The sequence below is a fragment of the Etheostoma cragini genome, chromosome 4 (assembly GCF_013103735.1).
Source record: "Etheostoma cragini isolate CJK2018 chromosome 4, CSU_Ecrag_1.0, whole genome shotgun sequence".
Taxonomy (NCBI): Eukaryota; Metazoa; Chordata; class Actinopteri; order Perciformes; family Percidae; genus Etheostoma; species Etheostoma cragini.
Window position 1 is genome coordinate 12868143 of NC_048410.1, and position 20277 is coordinate 12888419.

At 40.1% G+C, this 20277-nt stretch overlaps 3 protein-coding genes across 3 annotated transcripts; 1 reads left to right on the top strand and 2 right to left on the bottom strand.

The window, feature by feature from the left end:
• Window positions 1–831: 831 nt before the first annotated feature.
• On the top strand, window positions 832–3398 carry gpx1b (glutathione peroxidase 1b). Its single transcript, XM_034870272.1, has 2 exons — window positions 832–1132; window positions 2685–3398. The coding sequence occupies exons 1-2, from the start codon at window positions 911–913 to the stop codon at window positions 3033–3035; spliced, it is 573 nt and encodes a 190-aa protein (XP_034726163.1). The 5' UTR covers window positions 832–910; the 3' UTR covers window positions 3036–3398.
• Window positions 3399–4632: 1234 nt separating this feature from the next.
• On the bottom strand, window positions 4633–16682 carry usp4 (ubiquitin specific peptidase 4 (proto-oncogene)). The gene is made up of 22 exons (XM_034868762.1): window positions 16421–16682; window positions 14979–15106; window positions 14755–14885; window positions 14547–14673; window positions 14247–14392; window positions 13391–13452; window positions 13052–13198; window positions 11893–12010; window positions 11606–11779; window positions 11362–11520; window positions 10996–11220; window positions 10048–10131; window positions 9861–9955; window positions 9570–9752; window positions 9215–9447; window positions 8728–8946; window positions 8567–8637; window positions 8367–8482; window positions 8127–8276; window positions 6634–6737; window positions 6176–6264; window positions 4633–5966 (listed from the first exon to the last, which is right to left on the bottom strand). Exons 1-22 carry the CDS (start codon window positions 16570–16572, stop codon window positions 5844–5846), a joined length of 3036 nt encoding a protein of 1011 aa, XP_034724653.1. The 5' UTR covers window positions 16573–16682; the 3' UTR covers window positions 4633–5843.
• Window positions 16683–16919: 237 nt separating this feature from the next.
• On the bottom strand, window positions 16920–20258 carry emc3 (ER membrane protein complex subunit 3). The gene is made up of 9 exons (XM_034868766.1): window positions 19995–20258; window positions 19446–19623; window positions 19287–19344; window positions 19055–19148; window positions 18660–18764; window positions 18442–18523; window positions 18269–18348; window positions 17809–17891; window positions 16920–17725 (listed from the first exon to the last, which is right to left on the bottom strand). Exons 2-9 carry the CDS (start codon window positions 19598–19600, stop codon window positions 17597–17599), a joined length of 786 nt encoding a protein of 261 aa, XP_034724657.1. The 5' UTR covers window positions 19601–19623; window positions 19995–20258; the 3' UTR covers window positions 16920–17596.
• Window positions 20259–20277: the final 19 nt, after the last annotated feature.

Sequence of the window (20277 nt, forward strand, 5' to 3'; positions counted from 1 at the left end):
CAGACCAGTCCGGTAAAAGGAAACGTCTTGATGTACGAACTTAATGAGCCGTTTTGTTATCAAAACTGAGGAGGATGCTCTTTTTAAAATAAAGTACTTTTGCAGCTACCTTGCAGTCGAGTGGATACACGGCACCTGTCATGAAATACCCCAGTAGTAGCTTAAGTAACTGAACCCAACAGTTTAATACAGCAATCAACGGGCTGACTCACAGAGACCAATCCCTTTAATATTTCGGCTTTAATATATTGCACAGTATTAAATATCAATCCCTGGTGCATTAGTTGATTTTTAATTTTTGTTTGTTTATTTTTCTAATTATTATTGTTACGTGTTTCATAGCATGCGTGGAGACCAGGTTCTGTCAAGAAAAAATAAAAATAAAATGACTAAATTAAAAATGGGAATACATAAGTAAATATTATTAAATACCAAAAAGAGAAACGAAAGAGACACGAAACCGTACACATTTTGAAACTGTTATTTACATATTTGTTACAGCATTTGTTTTGGGTTATTTTTTATTTCATTGTAATTTATATTCTGTGTTTACGTTCTTGATTGTTGCACTAGCCTACTTAGATTTCATTTCCTTCCGTTTAACGTATGCATAAAACACCATGTTTTTTTAAAACTAAAATCACTGTTTGACTTAATTAATCTTTTTTTTTTTTTTTTTTTACTGTGAGTACATAATTATATATTTCATCAGTCCGTTTTTTTTCACATTATGTGGTATGATGGCAGGTTAAACTCGGCCGTCCCGCAGGCTGCAGGGTGGGAACTGTCTTGGCAGCTATTAGTCTACAAGATCTTTGACCATATGTTTCAAAAGGAGGATGCAGTTGAGTGACTATCGGAAGTAAAGGGAACATATTGTGACTCTTATCAAAGGGAAGAGGTATCAAGAATGGCAAGAATGGCTAAGTTTTACGACCTAACGGCGAAACTATTATCCGGAGAAACGTTTAATTTCTCCTCCCTGCAGGGCAAAGTTGTCCTCATTGAGAATGTGGCGTCTCTCTGAGGGACGACCACCAGGGATTACACCCAGATGAACGAGCTTCATGAGCGCTACGCCGCCAAGGGGCTCGTTATCCTGGGAGTGCCCTGCAACCAGTTCGGCCATCAGGTGAGACAGTTCTGCTCTGGACTTTTAGGCACACTGGGGTCATTTTTTTTCTTTTCCATTACCTCGGAAATAGCCCATCACGTGCTTTTATACTTTAGAAAGGAAATTATAAAACAACAATTGTACAACATCATACTATTATAATCGATTTGTGCTTGAATCAAATTGAAGGAGTTTCTTGATTTAGACTTACTTTATATATATATATGTGTATGTGTGTGTGTGGTGTGTGTATATATATGTGTATGTGTGTGTGTGTGTATATATATGTGTATGTGTGTGTGTATATATATGTGTATGTGTGTGTGTATATATATATATATATATATAGTTTACTGGCTTGTTTTAGATCTATTCCTTTATCTAGCCAATTTGTAACTAGACAGACAGTAATCCAAGTACATTATTATTCGAATTTTTAACCATTGGTTTGATGTAATTACATCAAACAATTACATCAAACAATTTTAAAATTTGAAAAGTAAAGAAACCAAAAAATCCATGCATAGATTTTTTTTTTCTTTCCTGGTGATTAATATTCGGTCAGTTTCCGCAATGTGATATGTAGGATATTTTGTAATGAGGAAATTGTGGTAGTGGTGTGTTGGTTACCCAACACGTTGTAAGTTGTTCCTTGTAGCGCAATGTATTCCGCCTCACCACTATAAGGAACACAATGAGCAGTCTGTAATTTATTGATAGACTGTTACAGAAGTGTTATCAGCAGGCAGTTAAAACAGTCTAGGGGAGAGGTTCCTTCTGATTAAAAAAACCCAGATGAAAAGATAAAGCAAACGGTGAGAGAGCATTCATACAACCAATGTGATCTTCTGTGGGCTTCACAACCTGGCATCCCAAAAGTTAGTTGTGTGATAGTTTCTGGTCAGCAGCAAATTATTTATCAGCCATAAACCTTGAGAAAATATGGTATTAAAATTGTAATGTTGGACTGCTGAAAGACAAGAAGACAGTCAATTATTTTTAACTCCCAATTCAAACTTGTATTGGTCTATGACTGTATCTGCTGATCACTCTCCTCACAAAACATCAGTTATCTTTTACATGTCTCTAAAGACTCAATGCCATGTTAGACTTTATCACATTAAAGGTCCCATGGCATGAAACTGTCACCTGGAGTTTTTTAAATATTAATGTTCGTTCCCCCAGCCTGTCTATGGTCCTGCAGTGGCTAGAAATGGCAATAGGTGTAAACCAAGCCCTGGGTATCCTGCTCTGCCTTTGATAAAATGAAAGCTCAGATGGGCCGATCTGGAATCTTGCTCCTTATGAGGTCATAAGGGACAAGGTTACCTCCCCTTTCTCTGCTTTGACTGCTCAGAGAATTGGACCCACCCTTGAGAGAGAGACATCATGGCTTTCTGAATTTTGTGAAAGAGACTTCAGATAGAGTATTAGGGGACCACTAAGGTCTATATAAAAGCATCCAAAGAGAACCATGTTTTGGGACCTTTAACTTCTTCTAGTGAGCTGAACCTGTCTGCTTCCTGAAATGTCACATCATCACATATAACCTTCTGATTAACCCATGCAGGAGAATTGCAAGAATGAAGAAATCCTCATGTCTCTGAAGTACATCCGTCCTGGAAATGGCTTTGAGCCAAAGTTTCAGCTCCTGGAGAAAGTGGATGTGAACGGGAAAGATGCCCATCCCCTGTTTGTGTTCCTGAGGGAGAAGCTGCCATTCCCCAGCGATGAGCCAGCCGCCCTGATGAATGACCCCAAGTTAATCATGTGGAGCCCGGTCTGCAGGAACGACGTGGCGTGGAACTTTGAGAAGTTCCTCATTGGGGCGGATGGCGAGCCCTTCAAGCGCTACAGCAGGAGGTTCCTCACCAGCGACATTGAGGGAGACATCAAGAAGCTCCTCAGCCAGGCCAACTGATGAAGCCGTCCTCCCAAACGTTGTTCACCCATCCTACAGCTTCCACCGGCTTTTTTTTATTTTTTAGCACGTGTGTAACCTTCAGTTTTGTGGGGAAAACCCCTTTAGGCTAATTGTTTTTCCCTCCATAGCTTCTGTAGATGGTGTACAACATTTTCCCAGACCACCTGTGCTCTCTTGTATGCAATGGCTGTGTTCTGTTCTTTTACTACATGAAGGCATCCTCTGAAACCAAGTCAGTTGTGAGGGGGGGTATCTGATGAAATGTAAAAGGCTGAACGTGTCAGCTGCATTGTGTGCATGTAAAGCACAGCTGTGGTTTGATGTATTAAGAGGACCAATAAATGTATTTTTTCAAACATTTCCTGAATGCCTACAGTGATATTTTGTTAACACAACTTATTTCAATACATTTTTAATTCAAACTACAGTCTAAAACTAAATTGCATTTAAAGAAAAATAAAATAAAAAATAAAATTCATGACCTTGACCTCACAACCTTCATGACCGTGTATGAAGGTCGCGTATAAAAATTCTTACATGTAACCTTCAAATGAAAAAGTCCTATTGGGTAATAAAATATCCATCCAGCACTTGCGTGGCAAATACTGCGTTGACAGGAATAGTGCAATCAGTGCCTGTGCGTTCCCAGTGCCTACAGCAGAGGAAAGATCATAGTTCATTTTGCAAACAGCCAGCATGAAAGGCATGCAACTGGGGTTGCATCAACTGCAAATAAAGATCATGTTGCAATACAGTTCTTACCACTGACACTACAGAGTCACAGCTTTGGTGTGGGCTTATTAGAGTATGTATTTTTAGTGCGTGTAATTAGTCCAAACAAACCACCTTGTTGAGGCTTCCAGTCTTTATTGTACTTTGAAATAAATTATTTCTCAGTTAAAAACAATACTATAGATATCGGGAATAAGATAAATATAAGGACAAGGATTTGTACACCTATTTCCAATAGTGTGATTATTTACATCTCTTGTTTTTGAGTTTTGATTTCTGTTGTGATTTAAGATTTGCTGCATTTGCAGCTGGACTTTGTTTTCAACCAAGTATCTAGGATTATAGGTGTGATGTAAAGCTTTTCTAGGCATAGGGTTAAATGATTATATTTATGTAGTTATCTCTGAACATAATGGGCTGGACCAACTAGCAAAAAGGGCATTTGGATGCCCTATATATGAACATGCTTTAAGTGCATACTTTATGCCACAGAACAAGACTTCTGGAAATAGATCTATGAAGTACTAACCACCATCTGATTTCACTAGAAGTCCCTCGAGGCTATAAGAAAATTTGTTTTATGCTCCGTCACACTCGTATAAGCCACCTGTTAAAACTGCTTCTTGGGACTGTTTGTCTGTAAAGACTGCATTAAGATTAAGCAAAAAGATGATTCTCTTATGCTACCAACAGAGACAACGTTGCCTTATTTTACTTAACAGCTGTGTGGAAGTAAACGTCCACATGCCTGCACCCAGTAGGGATTGCTTGTAAGTTGCTGCTGTCCTGACCCCATGTCATGTGACTCATGTAGTTTGTTCCTAATGACAAGAAGCAAGTTCAGGTTTCATGAATAAAAGCACCACTTTTATACTAGTTTATTTTTGCTTCACTCAATGTGCTTTGAAGATATCAAATAACCGCAATTTCAAAACAGAGCTGCATTGATGAACAAGAGTAATTATGACAAGCCATTGCAGGTGAGCTAGGGGGTCGGGTCAGGCAGTCCAAATTTGCTTATAAGACACATTAAAACGATCTAGAAGTGTATAACAGATCATAACCCTTAGTGTTAAGGCCAAATCATACAATTCTGTCATTTTTTTTTAAATACACCAGAATCAGGTAGATAACGTACTCATGAAGAAGTCAAAGTGCCCTGTTTTTAAGTCAGGTTGCAGGAATCAAAAGGCCGCTTTTGCATCGTGGTTATAAAAAAGAAAAAGAAAATAAAGATTGGTAGCAGAGTAAGACTCCTCTCACAGGTTTAGAGTCCAAGAGACAGCACAGCCATTGTGCGTCAAGGAACAAACAAAAAAAATGAAATGAAGAGCAAGGCCTGAAAAACTGCTTCTGCCACGACTCGTCAAGACGCAGATCTTAAAACCTTGAAGCAAGACATCCCCACTGTGGTTTAGATTGAAACGCAGGCCTCTATCAGCCACAGTTACTCTGCAGCAGCTAATTCTCCCTCAGTGATCCACTCTATACAGGTGGAATAAGGTCTCAGGATTCTTTCAACAAGCATGGCATGTACTGTTCGTTGTGATAATCACACTGTTAAAGTTAGCATTTACCTCAGCACAGCAAGATTATCAGAGAGAAATCTAGGCACAATGCCAGTATCCTGCTAACGTCTGAACAGTTGGTGCACGTCATCATAAAAACATTAGAACACTTTGGTTGAAACAACATGTGCATTTGGCTTCTTTTTTTAATATATTTCTGAAACATTTGTTTAAATGTGCATTTGAGGGCACTTCTAACATTCTGTTCATCCAGTGAGAGGATCTATATCCATTTAGACTCCTCTTTAGTTCCAGACTAGTAAATTATGATCAGAAATCAGCAGGCCACCCGCCGCAGGGAGGAAGTCTCTCAGGTCACTCTTCTGACAAGGCTGTTGGCTCTAGTTGACAACATACTAGATGGAAACCAAATAAAATACGGGGAAGGTAGGGTTAATAATGTTAAGTCTGTGGAGTCCTCTGTCACTAAAGGAGCTTTGTGTGTGCGCCCGAGTGTCTATTTGCTGTATATGTTTCAGTGCGTTTCCCTTGGTGTCAGGGCTCCTCAGTTTGTGTCCATGTGGTCATCGACTGCTTCCGGGGCTCCTCCCAACGACGCCGAAGGCTGAGGTTTGGAGGGGGCTTCTTCCTCTCTGCGCTGATAGAACAGCACATAGGCTGCTTTAGTCTGCAACGGGCAACAAGGATAGGATTACACTACAGAACAACAAGGATACTCGACACCAAGGGCAGAAAGCCAAGAGGGCTGAGGGCTTATCTTCATCCCCATCAGTCAATGATAAAAAAAAAAAAAAGAGGCTCAGAACATACTGCTACACTGGGGGCGTTCAAGTACAGGTTACCAAGATTTATGAACACTAAAGATTCAAAACTCACCACAATCTGGTCCTCTGAGGCAGAGGAGACACTGCTGTCATCAAAGTAATACCACTTTCCGTCCACTTTATTCTTGCCATAAGCTGTGTCTGTTAGAGTGTAAGAAGTGTTAAACAGCTATTCAGTATTCTATTTGCTAATCCAGAAAGAGATAAGAAATTTCACACCAGTCCACTATAAATCGACAAAGCATGCGTGAGCCACTTGATAGCCATATTAAAATGTAACTGATTAGTGTCCATGGAGAAACGGTCATTCAGTAGACCATCTGTCAGCACATGGTAATGACACACACTGTGTGCTCGTTTAAAGAACTAAAAAATAAATAAAAAATGTTGGCACAAGAAAAAATCTGAAACTAAAACAGTTTAATATTAAATGAGCTATTAACAGCTATGTTGATGAGGAGTGATATTGTTGTTCAGAAGATTCAAATGACAGAATGAACAGTGACTTACAGTGACCCCCTCCCATTCCTCCATAGTGGTTTGACACAGCAACAAGGTCATATACGTAGGGGCCGGCCTTGGGGTCACACACAAACTCGGACATGTTCAGATCCCTGGCAAAGAAAATATCATCAGTCTTAGGAGAATAAAAAAAGGCATTGCCACACTGAAACCGCAATATTAAAATTGAATTACAACAGCCAAGAAATAAAAGCTAGATTTTCTCAAAGTCAAACTTAAAAGTAAAACACATAATATGGGCCTACTGGATGTTTAAGCCAACCTGAGTAAGCATGAGTCAGCTTTTTTTTATAAAGAAGGATTTCAGTAACGTTGTTTCTGCCGCCTGGCGTCTAGTGGATCGAGTTTCTCAACAGAGGTCGATTTGTTCCTCACATACAATGCCAAGAGCGAGACAGGCAGCCACAACTTCTCCATTTTAAAAATGGTCAGGAAAATGTATACCGTGCCAACTTAAAACCTGTTAATGACTCATGCAGAGCTGAAAGGCCAGTTTTGAAATCTAAATCAGTAACAAAAATCAAACATTTGAGGTCAGCAAGAACACAGAGTATTTATTCTTTCACGTATGAAGTCAGTTGTGTGAGTTATAGACTACAGCTCCCCCTAGTGGAAAAGGGCCAATGATACAGCACTCAGAGGTCAATCTTCAAATGACAAACGTCAATGACATTTAATGAAATACTGTGCATCCACAACTCATTTGTCACAACCCGATCTGTATTTCTAATTGATTTGATATTAAAATTAATTATTACAATTCTGCATTGAGTAACTGCTTTTCTAAAAGAACTGTAAAATTCAGAAATGTGAAAGCTCCTTCATGTCTACTGTCCACGTTCACAGTTGTTGTCTACTATTTTGAAAGGTCAGACCTAGTGATGCAACAACATAGGTTGTTGTTGCATCAACAAGGTTCGATACGATTCACTATAGGACTTCTCACAATTTGTTTCTTTAACAGAATAAAAGGACTGAAAGAAATACTTTATTTACATAAAAACTGAGCAAAACACCAGATGTGTCCTATAAAAAGTGAACTGAAATAGTATTATAATAGTATGATAGTAATATATATTATTAAATAGTATTAGTCGTCCTGGTGTTGGCATCCTTTCCAGTGGAATCTAGTCACACTGTTGCACTCTTTAGCGGTCAGCATTTTAACCATGTTTAAGCCAGCTAACGTTACTAACGGTAGGCTTACCTGCTGTATGTTCAACAGCGTCATGCCCTAAAAATTGCGTAGTGACTCTTTTTTTTCCTTCTTCTTTTTTATCTCAACTGGTTGTAATCTTAACATAATGAACATAAATTCTTAACTGATTTCCGATGCATCGTTACATCCCTAGTCAGACCTCTTCTCAGGACACCTGAAACTACTAAAAAAATAAAACACACAACAGTGCCTTTTCTTATCAGACTAAAGCACTGTGCTTAGTTATTTACTATAAAGTCAATGAGCAAAGCTGTCTGCATACCTGATGGGAAAGTCCACCACCGTGTCCAGCTTGTCCCTCCAACACCGGTTGTAGGAAAATCGCTTTAGATGAACTACCAGAACGCGAGGCAGAGACCACAGGTCAAACTTTTTTGTGGCTTGTTGGTGTTTCTTACATGTTGGACAATACCTGCATTAAAAAAAAAAGGATTGTATTTATATGACTAAGATAGACACATTAGTGGTGGTTTGACACTAGGCTCTAGATGTGAATCCTTACCATGGATCGTGTTCTCCGAGTGTCTCCATGGTGGTGAAGAGCTCGATGCATTCCCTCAGAGCCACAGTGGCTTTCTTCCTTTGGGGCTGGAGCATACTCTCATGCTTCTCATAGGCCTGCATGCAATATTCGCACATAAATTAATAGACTGTTTGCATATCTTGTCACATGATTTTTCTGATGAATGTTAACATACTGACCTCTGCTTCCTGTTCATCATAACACAGTTTCTTTGATTCAGTGTCCCAGTCAATCGCCACCGTTGAATGCGCTTCAAAGAGACACATGGGAGAGGCTGTGTCAACACAAAGTGGCTTTGAAAAATATTTTTTTTTTTAAAGTTTAAAAGATTAGTACTAACGATTGAGTTTGAGGACATTTCCATCACAGGGCAGCGGGCTGATGTTAGCTGTTCCGTAAGAGTTGACTATGCTGAAAGTGAAGAGCTTGGCTGGCGAAGACTGCTTGGGCATGTCTCCTTTAGATCCATTCTCAAGGTCAGAGGTCTCCTCTTCCTCCTCTTCAGACTGGCCATTCTCTCGCTCGGGGCTCACCTGGTGGTCCATGGCTTCCTCCTCACCTGAACAGGCAGCAAGGAAATTTCATCACCTCTTTGCATGGCTAATCAATGTTTACTCTACATTTATTTAAAGTCCCAAAAAAGCTCAAATGAGCACCTAAAAGAAATCGTGGACACAGACATTGTGAGAGACAGTTTAACTCCACAATTATGTACTAGACAGTTTACAGTCGTTTTACACGTTTCCAATATGAATAATGTGTTTTATATGACAGATTTAGCTTTACCCACACTTTAGATTTGGTGACAGATCATGTTAGCTGCTTACCATCATAAAGCCCATTAGTTTTGCTGCACGTCCCTGAGTGGTTGTTGCCATTACTGAAGCTGGCACTGCACGAGGCCCCGTCTGACAGGGGACTGCCACAGCCACCCAGGCTGGCACTGAGACTAGACGCTGTGGAACATTCAGGAGCTTGGCTGCAGCTGGCGACGGTCGCTGACGCCGAGGCTGAGGCTCTGCTTTCATTATGGGGGCTCTGGGATTGTTTTACATAGCGCCTGCAACGGGGAACAAAGGAGATTGGTTAACCAGCAAATACGTTCAGAACTCGCTTTTAGGTAGCAGTCACAAGCAGCGTCAAGTGGTTTCCTTCCCTGCTACCCACACACTAGGTCCTTACCCAATCTTCTCTAGGATCTTGTCGTAAAGAACGTCTGCTATGAGGTTGTGTCTGGGCACGGTGAGGAGTAAAGGCTGGCCAAACAGCATGGTGCTTGTGGAACTTCCCACATGCTTGGAGTGGCGCTCCCTGAAATACACAGGTAGGTTCATCCTCTCACTGTCCTCCTCCTGTACCTCATATCTGCAAAGAGCAACAACACCAAACATAAACATCATACACACTTAGTATTAAACCACAACCACAGTGACTCACAAGACATCTCATCTTTTAGTCAACAGCAAAACTCACACGAAGATGTCATCTTTTTCCATTATTTGGTTGAGGCCATCATCACGTCTGTAGATTTTATGGAACCTATGATTGTAAACGTCAGCCACGACCATCTAGACAGAAACGTAAATTGCATGGTTAGCACATGCTATTTAAACCCAAAGAAAATGTAAAGCTGGAAGTATAAAAAGGAAAAAATTCTAACATTTTCTGGAGGGAATCCACAGAGTTTGGACAAGGCGCTGCACAGGTCTGTCACTGTACCCAGTTTTGGGACCACAACTCGATACTGTCAGACAAAAAGAAGATATTATGATCTAAGTCAGTCAACAGTTTATTTAATTGCTTGAGCTTTCAGAAACAAGTACAAAGCAAACTCTGTTTTTTTTGTTGTTCAGGTATTAGTTGGTCAGGATTCATTTACATTAGTTTAACTGCAGTCACCTGGAGCAATAACTTGTAATGGGAAAATTACATTTAAGCATAATTTAATATGTCCTTCTATAATATGCATGTGTTGACTATTCGTCTAATTATTCACAATGCCTTGCAGGGTGTAGGACTTTTGAATCTCTCTTTGTGTGTCCTCCCTGAAGGAGAAGACGACTGTTTGTCTTTGCATTTTTCCCCTACGGACAAATGCCACAAAACAGTTGTCTCAGGAGAGACGTTTATGCTACCTGGTCCCAGGTCCCAGGTCAGGGCCGTAGACCTATTCAGAGAGACAAGATGTTCTTTTTCTTCATTTAAGACAGAATGACCGGTAAAGAAACTTGACACACAAAGGGCAGATTCAAAAGACGTAACAGCTCCAACTTGTCTGCCTGGGAAGATTAATTGCTATGCTAAGATTTGACTGTTTTCCAAACAAGGTAATTTTTTTCTCTGGGGGCACGGGATATGAGGCAGGATGTCACTGATGTACTGTTGCAACACGCTGGTCACTCTGTAACTGATGCTTGCATTGTGAAAACCGTTCTTATCATTTGATTGTTCTCTGCAGAAAACAACTAAAACTTCACTGAAGACCAAACCTTGATTCAGTTTGCAGCCTGTCTTTATATTGTTTCAACAAACTCTCACTTCCAACAAATTCCTCTCTCGCTGTACAAGAAAGTTCCACAACAACCTCTTGAGCTTAACTCCACCTCACCTGTGTGGGTCTCGACTCAGGGTCTGATCGCACCAGGAAGACCTCCATCGTACGGTCCTTCTTCATGGGGAGAGGCAGTGTGAGGTAGCAGAATGGGTCAAAGGTTACGGACACCTTGGAGCACTCTGGGCACACCAAAGTGGATTTGAAGAGGCCGTGGAAAATATCAACTATAATCGAGTCATTGCGCAGGCGGTGGTTCGTCCAGGCTTCCTTTGCTACAATCTGTAATTCCACAACCAATCGAGAAATACTTTTATTAGATGCCACTTTAAAAAAGTATAACTCCATATTGTAAAGTGTTGTTATAAAACAGCTCAGATCAAAGTTTAAAACCAGTGTGTCATTTAAAGGTATGCACTGTACCTCGTCTGGACGGCCCTCTGCATCCCTCAGGGCCAGATAAGGCTTCTTTTTGACGCGGTTCAGATCTTCATGGAGCCCGTCAAGCAGGAAGGCCAACAGCTCCTGAGAGTCCTGCTGCTGGTAGCCCGAAAACTGGGGGGCAAAACGTCCAACCTGGGTCTTGAAACAAAAAAGACAATTTTATCAACATTGTTTGTAGCTGTCAGATTATGGATAGATCATGAAGTTGTTTGATACAACTCACCTTGAAAGTACGTGGGGCCACATAGCTGCTCCGGCTCAGCCACATCTGCTTTACTAGATCTGCATAGGCCTCTGCAATCTCCCCCCTCATTCCCAGGGGATTCTCTCGGTTGATTTCTGCCTCGTACTGGTCATTTAGGAAGTACTCTGTGAGTGGAGATGCATTGCTCAGGCACTGGAAGAAGAGGAATTTTAAGCGGATTATGTAAACATAAAACCCCAAAACAACAACTGACTCTCTCTGAATGGAATGGACTGCAATTTCAACTTTGCAATTTTTTTTTTTACCTGGAGGGCAGAATTCATAAAGCATGTGTTGCCCAAATTACTGAGACCACACAGGCCAGGCTGTGACTGGGACTCTCTGTAGTTGTAGGAGGAGCTGTATGAATTGTAGCCTCCCAATCTGTTGGAAGAGCAGACGTGTTACCGTCAGTATCCTAAAAGACACGATGCTGTGATGTGCTGCGGCACCCTTCCTCTGGAATGCCCTCCCCGACCACATCAAACAGTCAAGCACCCTGCCATCCTTCAAACAGGCCCTCAAAACTCCCCTTTTCAAACTTGCATTTTCCTGTTGACAGACTTTCTCAGATGTTTACCTCCTTTTCATTGGCCACCTCTTTTGCTTGCCTCTGCACCTATGTTTTATTTTTATTTTTGTCCATATAACCATGTCTATTTACCTTGTCTGTCTGTTATATCTATTTAACCAAAACTGTAAAGCGTCTTTGAGTGTCTAGAAAAGAGCTATAGAAACTAAATGTATTATTATTTAAATAAATGTATTATTATAATGAAGCCAAATGTTTAAACATGACATTCAAATATGGCACGTGGATAAAATATCAGATCCACAAAATATCACTTCAGGAGTATGTTGACCACTTATTATGCGTACCTTGAGCAATTGTCAACAAGTAAATGTCATCACCATCACACTCTTGTCCTCATTTTGAATACAGGCATAGCCAGTCATGCAAATCATGAACATATATATGCCAATGAACTCATAAGCACAAGAGCCCAGGGCATTTACAAGTTAAATAACTGAGTTATTCAATATGATTAAAACTATCCTGACTACAGCATTGTAGCATAGGTATGCATTTGATACAAGCACACTTTAAAATGGGTGTTACATACACTGCTTTTGTGGGAGCAACGCACTGTTGCAAAACAAATGGAAAAACTGATGACAATGAAAAGGAGAAGTACTATAACATCAGAACTAATGATATGACGGGCAGAGGAAAAGCACATACTTTTAATTCTTCAGTGTGTAACAAAAAATGAATGTATCTGTTCTATCAAGAAAGACCTCATGCTCTGATGAAAGTCTGTAGGGAGTGATCCGTTAGACTGATGTACTGATTCAATAGATGTCTATAAAAAAAATAAAAAAAGTATTGTGCAACAATCTCTCCAATCAGAAAGGAACTCTTGCCTGTTGCCAGAGGAGGTGCTGTTGTTAAGTGTGTAGCCAGGGCTACAGCTGCTGTCTCCATTAGTTACTGTTGAAGAGATACTGGCTGTTGAGTTGGAGGAGAGTTTTGGGGAGGTAGTGAAATTCCTGGATGGGGTTGTACTGGTTCTGGTAAGCAAGAGCAAAAATCATGTTTTAGAAAAACACATTTGTAAAACAAATCCCTCAAATATTCAATGTTGTGCACACACTGAAATATGAAATTGATGTATATATTAAATGCTCTAAAACGCTTTACAGGATATGATTTATCTCATTCTCACACTGAATGACAAAACAACAACAACAAGATATGCTTACTTGGGATGGGAAGCTTGTCTGGGCCACGTGCCATCCTCATTCTTCAGTTCAATAACAAGCACCTGTGAGAATACAAGCTAAATGAGAGCCAAGTTGGCACAACTGACCTTCATGTCAGAGCTATCATGTCTCAAGCTTGAATTTAATCCTAAGAGTTAAATGTGTGCCAAGTGCTGCCAAGCTTCAGCAGCTGGAGGTCTATCAACTGCACTAACTTCAACGTGTGTAGCCTACTTTGTCTCATGCCTTTCACATCGCAACTCGTGACTATAAAGTAGAAAAGTGTGGATGCAATAGCCTGAACACCTGTACAGTTGAATCAAATTCAATAAAACAGTATTATAGTTAACAGAATAGTAAAACTTTGAAAGATCTTTTTTTGGATGACAGGGTCACAGAAGTGTTAGCTCTACTCTACAGTAGCATATGGGGACAGCGTTTGGGTTGACGAATTTGATTGTGTTAAGTGGTAAGATGCTCTCTTTCACCACACGATCCAACCCCCGTTTATTTAAAGAGAAACAAAATATAACCAATACCTTACATTACCCTTGCAATACAACACCATCACAAACTTCAGCATCAAACGTCACCATAAAATTCAACCATAGACAACCAAGACATGTCGGGCACAAAAATTCCCACATTAAAACTTTAACAATATATATCTATTGCAGGAATGTATTGTATTCCAATCGACTAAGAGTTGCTGTTATTCTGTACAATGCCTGTATATGAATTATGTATGCACGGTGAGTACCAATATGTTACTGGGCTGTGGTGTTCTTCAAAAGAAATGAGGAACAGAGTATATTAATGATCTGGAGGTTAAATGAATGACACAGCTCTACGCTACCTGGCCCTGGAAGAGACCAGCATCCTGTACGGTGCTGTCTGGCTTGTTCAGCTGCTCGTAGGTGTTGCTCATGTATTTGTTCCAGAGGCGTGTCTCCTTCTCTGATGGGATATTGAACAGCGTCCTCATCTCCTTCTCTATAGTATCTAGAAAGAAGGGATTTGCAAGGCTTGCTTATCATCTTTCTGCTTCATTTTTTTTATTTTTTTAAACACAAAACACATTTAATGACTGACCATGCATGATATTTTCGGTAGCGTTTAAGAGTTGAAGTCCATTGAAAACTCATGTAGCGCTCACCTATAGTATCGGCTTTACTGAAATGACGCGTGACAACATTGTCCATGTTGTCATTCTCACACAAGTTCAGCTCCAGCAAATAAACCTCCACCTTACAGTGCTTGACAAACATGCCATGCTCAACAACCTGGAGAAGAAAGAAGACATTTAGAATCCCAATAGATAAGTGAATAGTCAAAGTAAGAAAAAGAAACTTTAACAGAATTACCTTCCTGACGATGGGTCTTTGGCCCTCAAGGCAGCCGTACCAGTTCAAAATTTTATTCCATGCCTCAGTGGGTACAAGGACATAGTCCAGCTCATCTATAAGGTGCTCTTTCAAGGCTTGAGTCTCCTGGTCTTTAAGGAAACAAAAACAACTATTTTAATCTCTGTAGGATTTGTGCTGTTCTCAACACCCAATAGATGCTTGTTTAAAGATCAAAGTTCTACCTGAGAACAACCCGGAGTTATCAATTGGTCCTGGATAGAGGCTACGTTCTCCAACATTGTACATGTCCCAGCTGTCAAATCCGACATATTTCTTCCATTGTTTGAACCACCGGCTGTCTATTAGATACCTAAAACAAATAAGTTGGTAACAGTTAATTACAAACACATCCCACTTTGAGAAACACTTGATCATTTTCTTTGATACTTTATGACTCACACTTTATAAAGCATTTTTTGGTCACCAGATAGGTTCAAAATTAGAAAGGGTTATGAGATGATACGATACATGCAGTTTGGACAGGCATTGCACTTAGTCTTATGCAACACTAGTTCACAGCAAGCTAGTTTGACTTAATCTCCTACCAAGCGAGAATCTCGTTTAGCTAATAGGCTTGTTAGCAAGCATCTATATGGTAAGACATTAGGGTCGTGGAACTCTATTTTGTTCAACCACTGTCAGAATCAATGCAAAAGTCTGCCCTTTAAACTGAGGTTAATTTTCCCAAACTATGCAACAGTGTTAACGGGCTTGGGGAAAAAAAAGACAATTCAACTTCAATACCATGGGATAGAAGTTCATCTCTAACTACGGTATCATGAAATACTAATCTCAACTGACTGGGGACTCGCTGACTAATTTCACCAAGTAGCTATATAAACTTGTTAGCTGAGTAGCTAGTAGCTGACAGACATACCAAATGTGGCATGTTTTCCCTTAGTGCCCATTTCTCACAACAATAAGGCAATTCAAATAATTGCTTATCTGACATATATCCTTCGTAAATGTGAATAGTCTGCTGAAGCCTCTTTAATACACCTAGCTGCATAATGCCCAGGGCCTGGAGGATCTTTAAGCCATTAAACAATATTAGCTAACACAGAAGGCAGGCTAGTAAACAAATCTGTCAAGACAACTTCAACTGGCATGTCATTACAAGTATGTAACGTCATTGCAAAATATTCCTGTCAAAGGCCCATTTCCTGATCACTAGCTAGCTACTTATAGTTAAAGCGACAAGCCGGTTTAACTGGCAAAACACACCAACTGAATTTAGGGCCTATTCTTTCAGCCGACTAGCCACCACATCAGCCAACGTCACTTTACGTGTCACAAACGGATATTAACGTTTAAGAACTCTGCAAATGAGACACGCAGTTAGCCATGTTAGTTTGGTTGTTTATGTCCAACGTTAAAAACTGTTAGTACAGGCACCACTCATAACAGAGACATTGTAGAGTCATGCTGGCTAGCAACTGGCGTGCTAACTTGTTCAACATTAGCTGGCCAAAATGTCGGTAGCACAGCAGCTTTCGATTTAAGGCTTGCAACCATAGATGCCGTTAGCTTGCTAGCTTTAGCATGCTAGCATTTCCTGTTTCTCACTAGCTAACATTAGCTTAGCTTAAACGCCTAGGTAACGTTGGCCGTTCCCGTTTCTTACCATTCGTCGCCCTTTCTTAGAGTTGTTTTCAATAGTGACCCAATAGTCTGTTTTTGATTTTCGGTTGAAGGGGTTGGCATTTCTGCGGCTACCGGCTCGGAGTCGGAGTCTGCCGCGCCACCCGGCTCGGGTCCGCCTCCTTCGGCCATCATGCAGCGAGTCTGCCGGTAACGTGAACGCGCGCACTTGGTCGAGCTTCACAGCCCTGTTCATGGGAAACGTTCTTCCTCTACGGTACACTCCAGTGCAACTGCTCTGTCGTCACCATCGCCACACTAGTAAGTCACAGGATAGCCAGTATACCAAAAAGACCACTTTACAAAACATTCGTGTTTTGTTATGACCTCCGAGCATCTTCTGGGGAATCAATAAACTTCAGCACTGATTTCACCTTTAAAAATGCATAGCCTGGAGGATTACTGATATATTTGTCAAAGTACTCTAATTCCTGCCATGGTATCTTAAATGTGTTGGGTACATTGCAACAAAGAAAACCGGATATTGTCAAAACAGGCTTTATGCTGTACAAAACACAGAAGAGTTACATTACAAAATAAACCGTCTACTTACTTCAAAAACAATATTTCAATCACACAAACATTCCTGCCAACAACTCAGTCAACTTTAGGCAGCTGAGACAGCACAGCTGATTTTTATATGACCTAACAAAAGAGTCATTAAAGAGTTTTAAGTATAATTAAATAAACATAGTTCAGATCTGTAAAATGATAGTGTTGTATTGTTTAAACATGATACATATGAACAATGAGACAGCTAATCTAGCTGTGCATGACATAAGAAAAAATAAGCACTAGAAGTTTAATCTTTTAACTAATGGCATACACTTACAAGCTAATGCATTCCAATAAGCTTAAAGCCACTAAATTTCTCCCAAACATCTCCTTGTCTCAAAGGGTGAAATAAAGTAATGCTTTCTAATATGCATGAGACAGCACCTGAACCATTGTAATTTAAGTCATTTCAGATATTCTATGGAAATGGAAATTAAAGGAAATGTAAAACAAAAATGTACTGTAAAAAGACAAGGACGACAAATAGGTGACTGTAACCTTTGCATAACATGAAGGAATTTTCCCATGTCTGTTGCTTCAACCAAAAACTAATCCCTGCAATGATCAAAATTCAAATCAGTTCCAAGTAGAAATGACCAGGCCATCAGAAGATACCACTTGGCAGCTCCTTGCTAAACATGCCATCGAGGTCCAGCTCTCTGCTCATCAGATCCTCCTCTACACTCTCCAACGCCCACTGATGGTCTGTCAGTTCCAGGGCCTCCCACTCAGCCTGAAATCAAAGGCACTCATCACATGAACAACCAAGTAAAGCCTAACCTCATTAATATATTATGCTGAAAGTACAGGATATACCTTGAAAGCTTTGTTTGTATCTGCAGGCATGGCCATGGCAGCACCACTCATTTGCTCCTGCATGATCCTTGACTGATCCGCACCTGTGGTGATAACATAAACTATCATCATCTGGCAATGAAAAATAATAAATCTGAATGCAAAGCTTTTCAGCATAGATAAGGCATTATGTAAATCCGCTTTACTCAAAAGACTGAATTGATTTGTAAGTATCAATCGCTAGGATGAATCTGTAGGTAAAACTTAAAATGAAACAACTCTCAGAATGCGTGTATTGAAATTAAATATTGTTTTTGTGTTCATAATTCTGTGAAACAAATGACTACTTGTAGTATGCTCGGGGTTGCTATTACTGTTAAACCTGAGAATCAGCACAAGTAGAATACATATTTGCATGTAATAATCCAACAATTTGACATAACAAAACACTCAAAATGATCTTAAAATTAGCTAAAATTACCATTATCTTGTCCTAGGATTAATGAGTACATGCTTCGTAGTCCAAACACGTTCAGGAAATACCATGATGCCGAGCTCACCCTAGATGATTCAAAAAACAAAAAACACAACCACAACCTTAAATATTTTGAGTTCAATACTTTGCAGCATCTCTAGATTTTGTATCAAGTTTACCAGGAGGCATCCAGTGAAAGCAGCTCTATTCCTTGCTGAAGCATGGGCTTGAAGCGCAGAGTAAGAGGGAAGGGAACCTTAGCTGTGTTAAATAGAGTACAGAAAGAACTCATTATATGACTTCAATAGAATCAATATCTGTTAAAAATAAAATTCAGTTTCGTTCATGACACATCCCACACCACAAGCCTCAAGATCGGTGAGAGCTAGATCATTACTTGTTACAAATCCCGAAAAGGTCCAGTTGATCCAGCCTCCAATGAGGATCATGGGAAGCACATTGGTGACGTTTCCTTTCATCATATCTGTCAGCATGCTGGGATCTGTAAAAAGACGCAGAATGCAACAAAATGCACTGAATGAAAGTCTTGCAAAAGACTCTTTTTTTAATAAATATAATTGATAACTGATAAATAAAAGCAAACGTGTCACTTTTACAGTATCCTTTGAGAAATACAGATCTAAAGCCCAAAACACCAGAGAGCTTAAACGTTTTAATGACAATTTTTATTTATTTTTTATTTTAAATGGGCTTCTTTATGAAGGGCCACTATGAATTATAACACTGACCATTGCATCATCATAACCTGTATATTGGTAAATAAAGGATTACCTGTCATTGGAGAGGGTGGAACAACCTTTCTTTTGGTCTTCTTGAAAAATCCATCTTCTTGATTATTGAAGTAGAACTTCCTCATCAAAAAAGACTGAAACAAAGACATATTTAAGTAAACACTGTAGCTGCAAAATATTTGCAAATGCAAAGACCAGGGTTTTGTGTTGTGTGTGCATTCCGTTCACAGTAACTTGTACATGTGTTGAAGATGGAAGATAAAATTCCTTACCTGTTTGGGAATGTATTTTCCATTTTCTCTGAGGATTCTGCTCCGAATAAGAACTTGGCTGGATTTGGACATGAAAAAAACATATTAGTTCACAGGAAATGGGAGTTTAAATGTGGATCTATACACTTCCCCTCACAATTAAAGATTACGTAACGTTACCTGTCAGAAACCTGTTCTAACGTCAACTTCTTGTCACTTTGAAGAAGAATGGATACATAATGCCGAATCACCCCGACAAGAAAGGTGATGAAGACAATGGGTAACACCACCCAAAGTCGAATATTGGAGTCGAGCAGAAGCTCCGGCTCAGCCATACAGCCTGGTAACGTTAGCTTAACTGAACAATGAAAGACACAACAAGGCGAGCGTAAGATAAAGCAGGAATGTTTAACACAGCTTTTGTTCTTCTCAAATATTGACGTGTCGTTCTAACTAATGTGAGGCCATTTTATTGTAACAGTTTGCACGACCGTGCTTTGAAACCACAGCTTGAAGAGCTGTCAGTCATTTAGCTAGCTAGTTGGTAAGCGTCATTAAGATAACCTATTAATAGGTATCAAGCTAATGAGCTAACGCTTAACAACCTAAGCCCCACTTCACAGAGTAGATACGACCTGTTCTTTAACAAACAGCAGCAGTAATATGAATGAAACCACTAAGCTGACGCTGGTGGTTTGCTAATGTTAACGTTAGCAAGGCTAACGTTACCTTCTTCCCTGATGCCCGGCCCGGGTCACAGTTGGCTGGAGCTGGCGAGTTGTCTTAGCGCAGCGGCGACCACTTGCAGTGTTTTTTTCCAACTACGATAGACCCAAATCATACGCTATGTGAGGTAGTTTATTAAATCGAATAATATTTAACAGTTCGCATCCACTGTCGCAGCCATTGCGCTGTGGCGTTGACTCCAGGAAGGATGAGAGCAGATTTCTGCTTCTGCAGCTCATCCGCTTCTCACTGGGACTGCAGCGCCACCCCGCGCCGATGGGGGAGA

Excerpts from the sequence above, each read along its gene's own strand:
- usp4 (XM_034868762.1), bottom strand. The coding sequence starts at position 16,572 with ATGATGGCCGAAGGAGGCGGACCCGAGCCGGGTGGCGCGGCAGACTCC. Across the intron at positions 14,886-14,978 it reads TAACTCCGGGTTGTTCTCAG|ACCAGGAGACTCAAGCCTTG; the intron begins GTAGAACTTTGA and ends GTTTCCTTAAAG. Across the intron at positions 8,638-8,727 it reads AAATGTCCTCAAACTCAATC|CGCATTCAACGGTGGCGATT; the intron begins GTTAGTACTAAT and ends GTCTCTTTGAAG.
- emc3 (XM_034868766.1), bottom strand. The coding sequence starts at position 19,600 with ATGGCTGAGCCGGAGCTTCTGCTCGACTCCAATATTCGACTTTGGGTG. Across the intron at positions 18,349-18,441 it reads CTTTCACTGGATGCCTCCTG|GGTGAGCTCGGCATCATGGT; the intron begins GTAAACTTGATA and ends TGAATCATCTAG. Across the intron at positions 17,726-17,808 it reads ATACAAACAAAGCTTTCAAG|GCTGAGTGGGAGGCCCTGGA; the intron begins GTATATCCTGTA and ends CTTTGATTTCAG.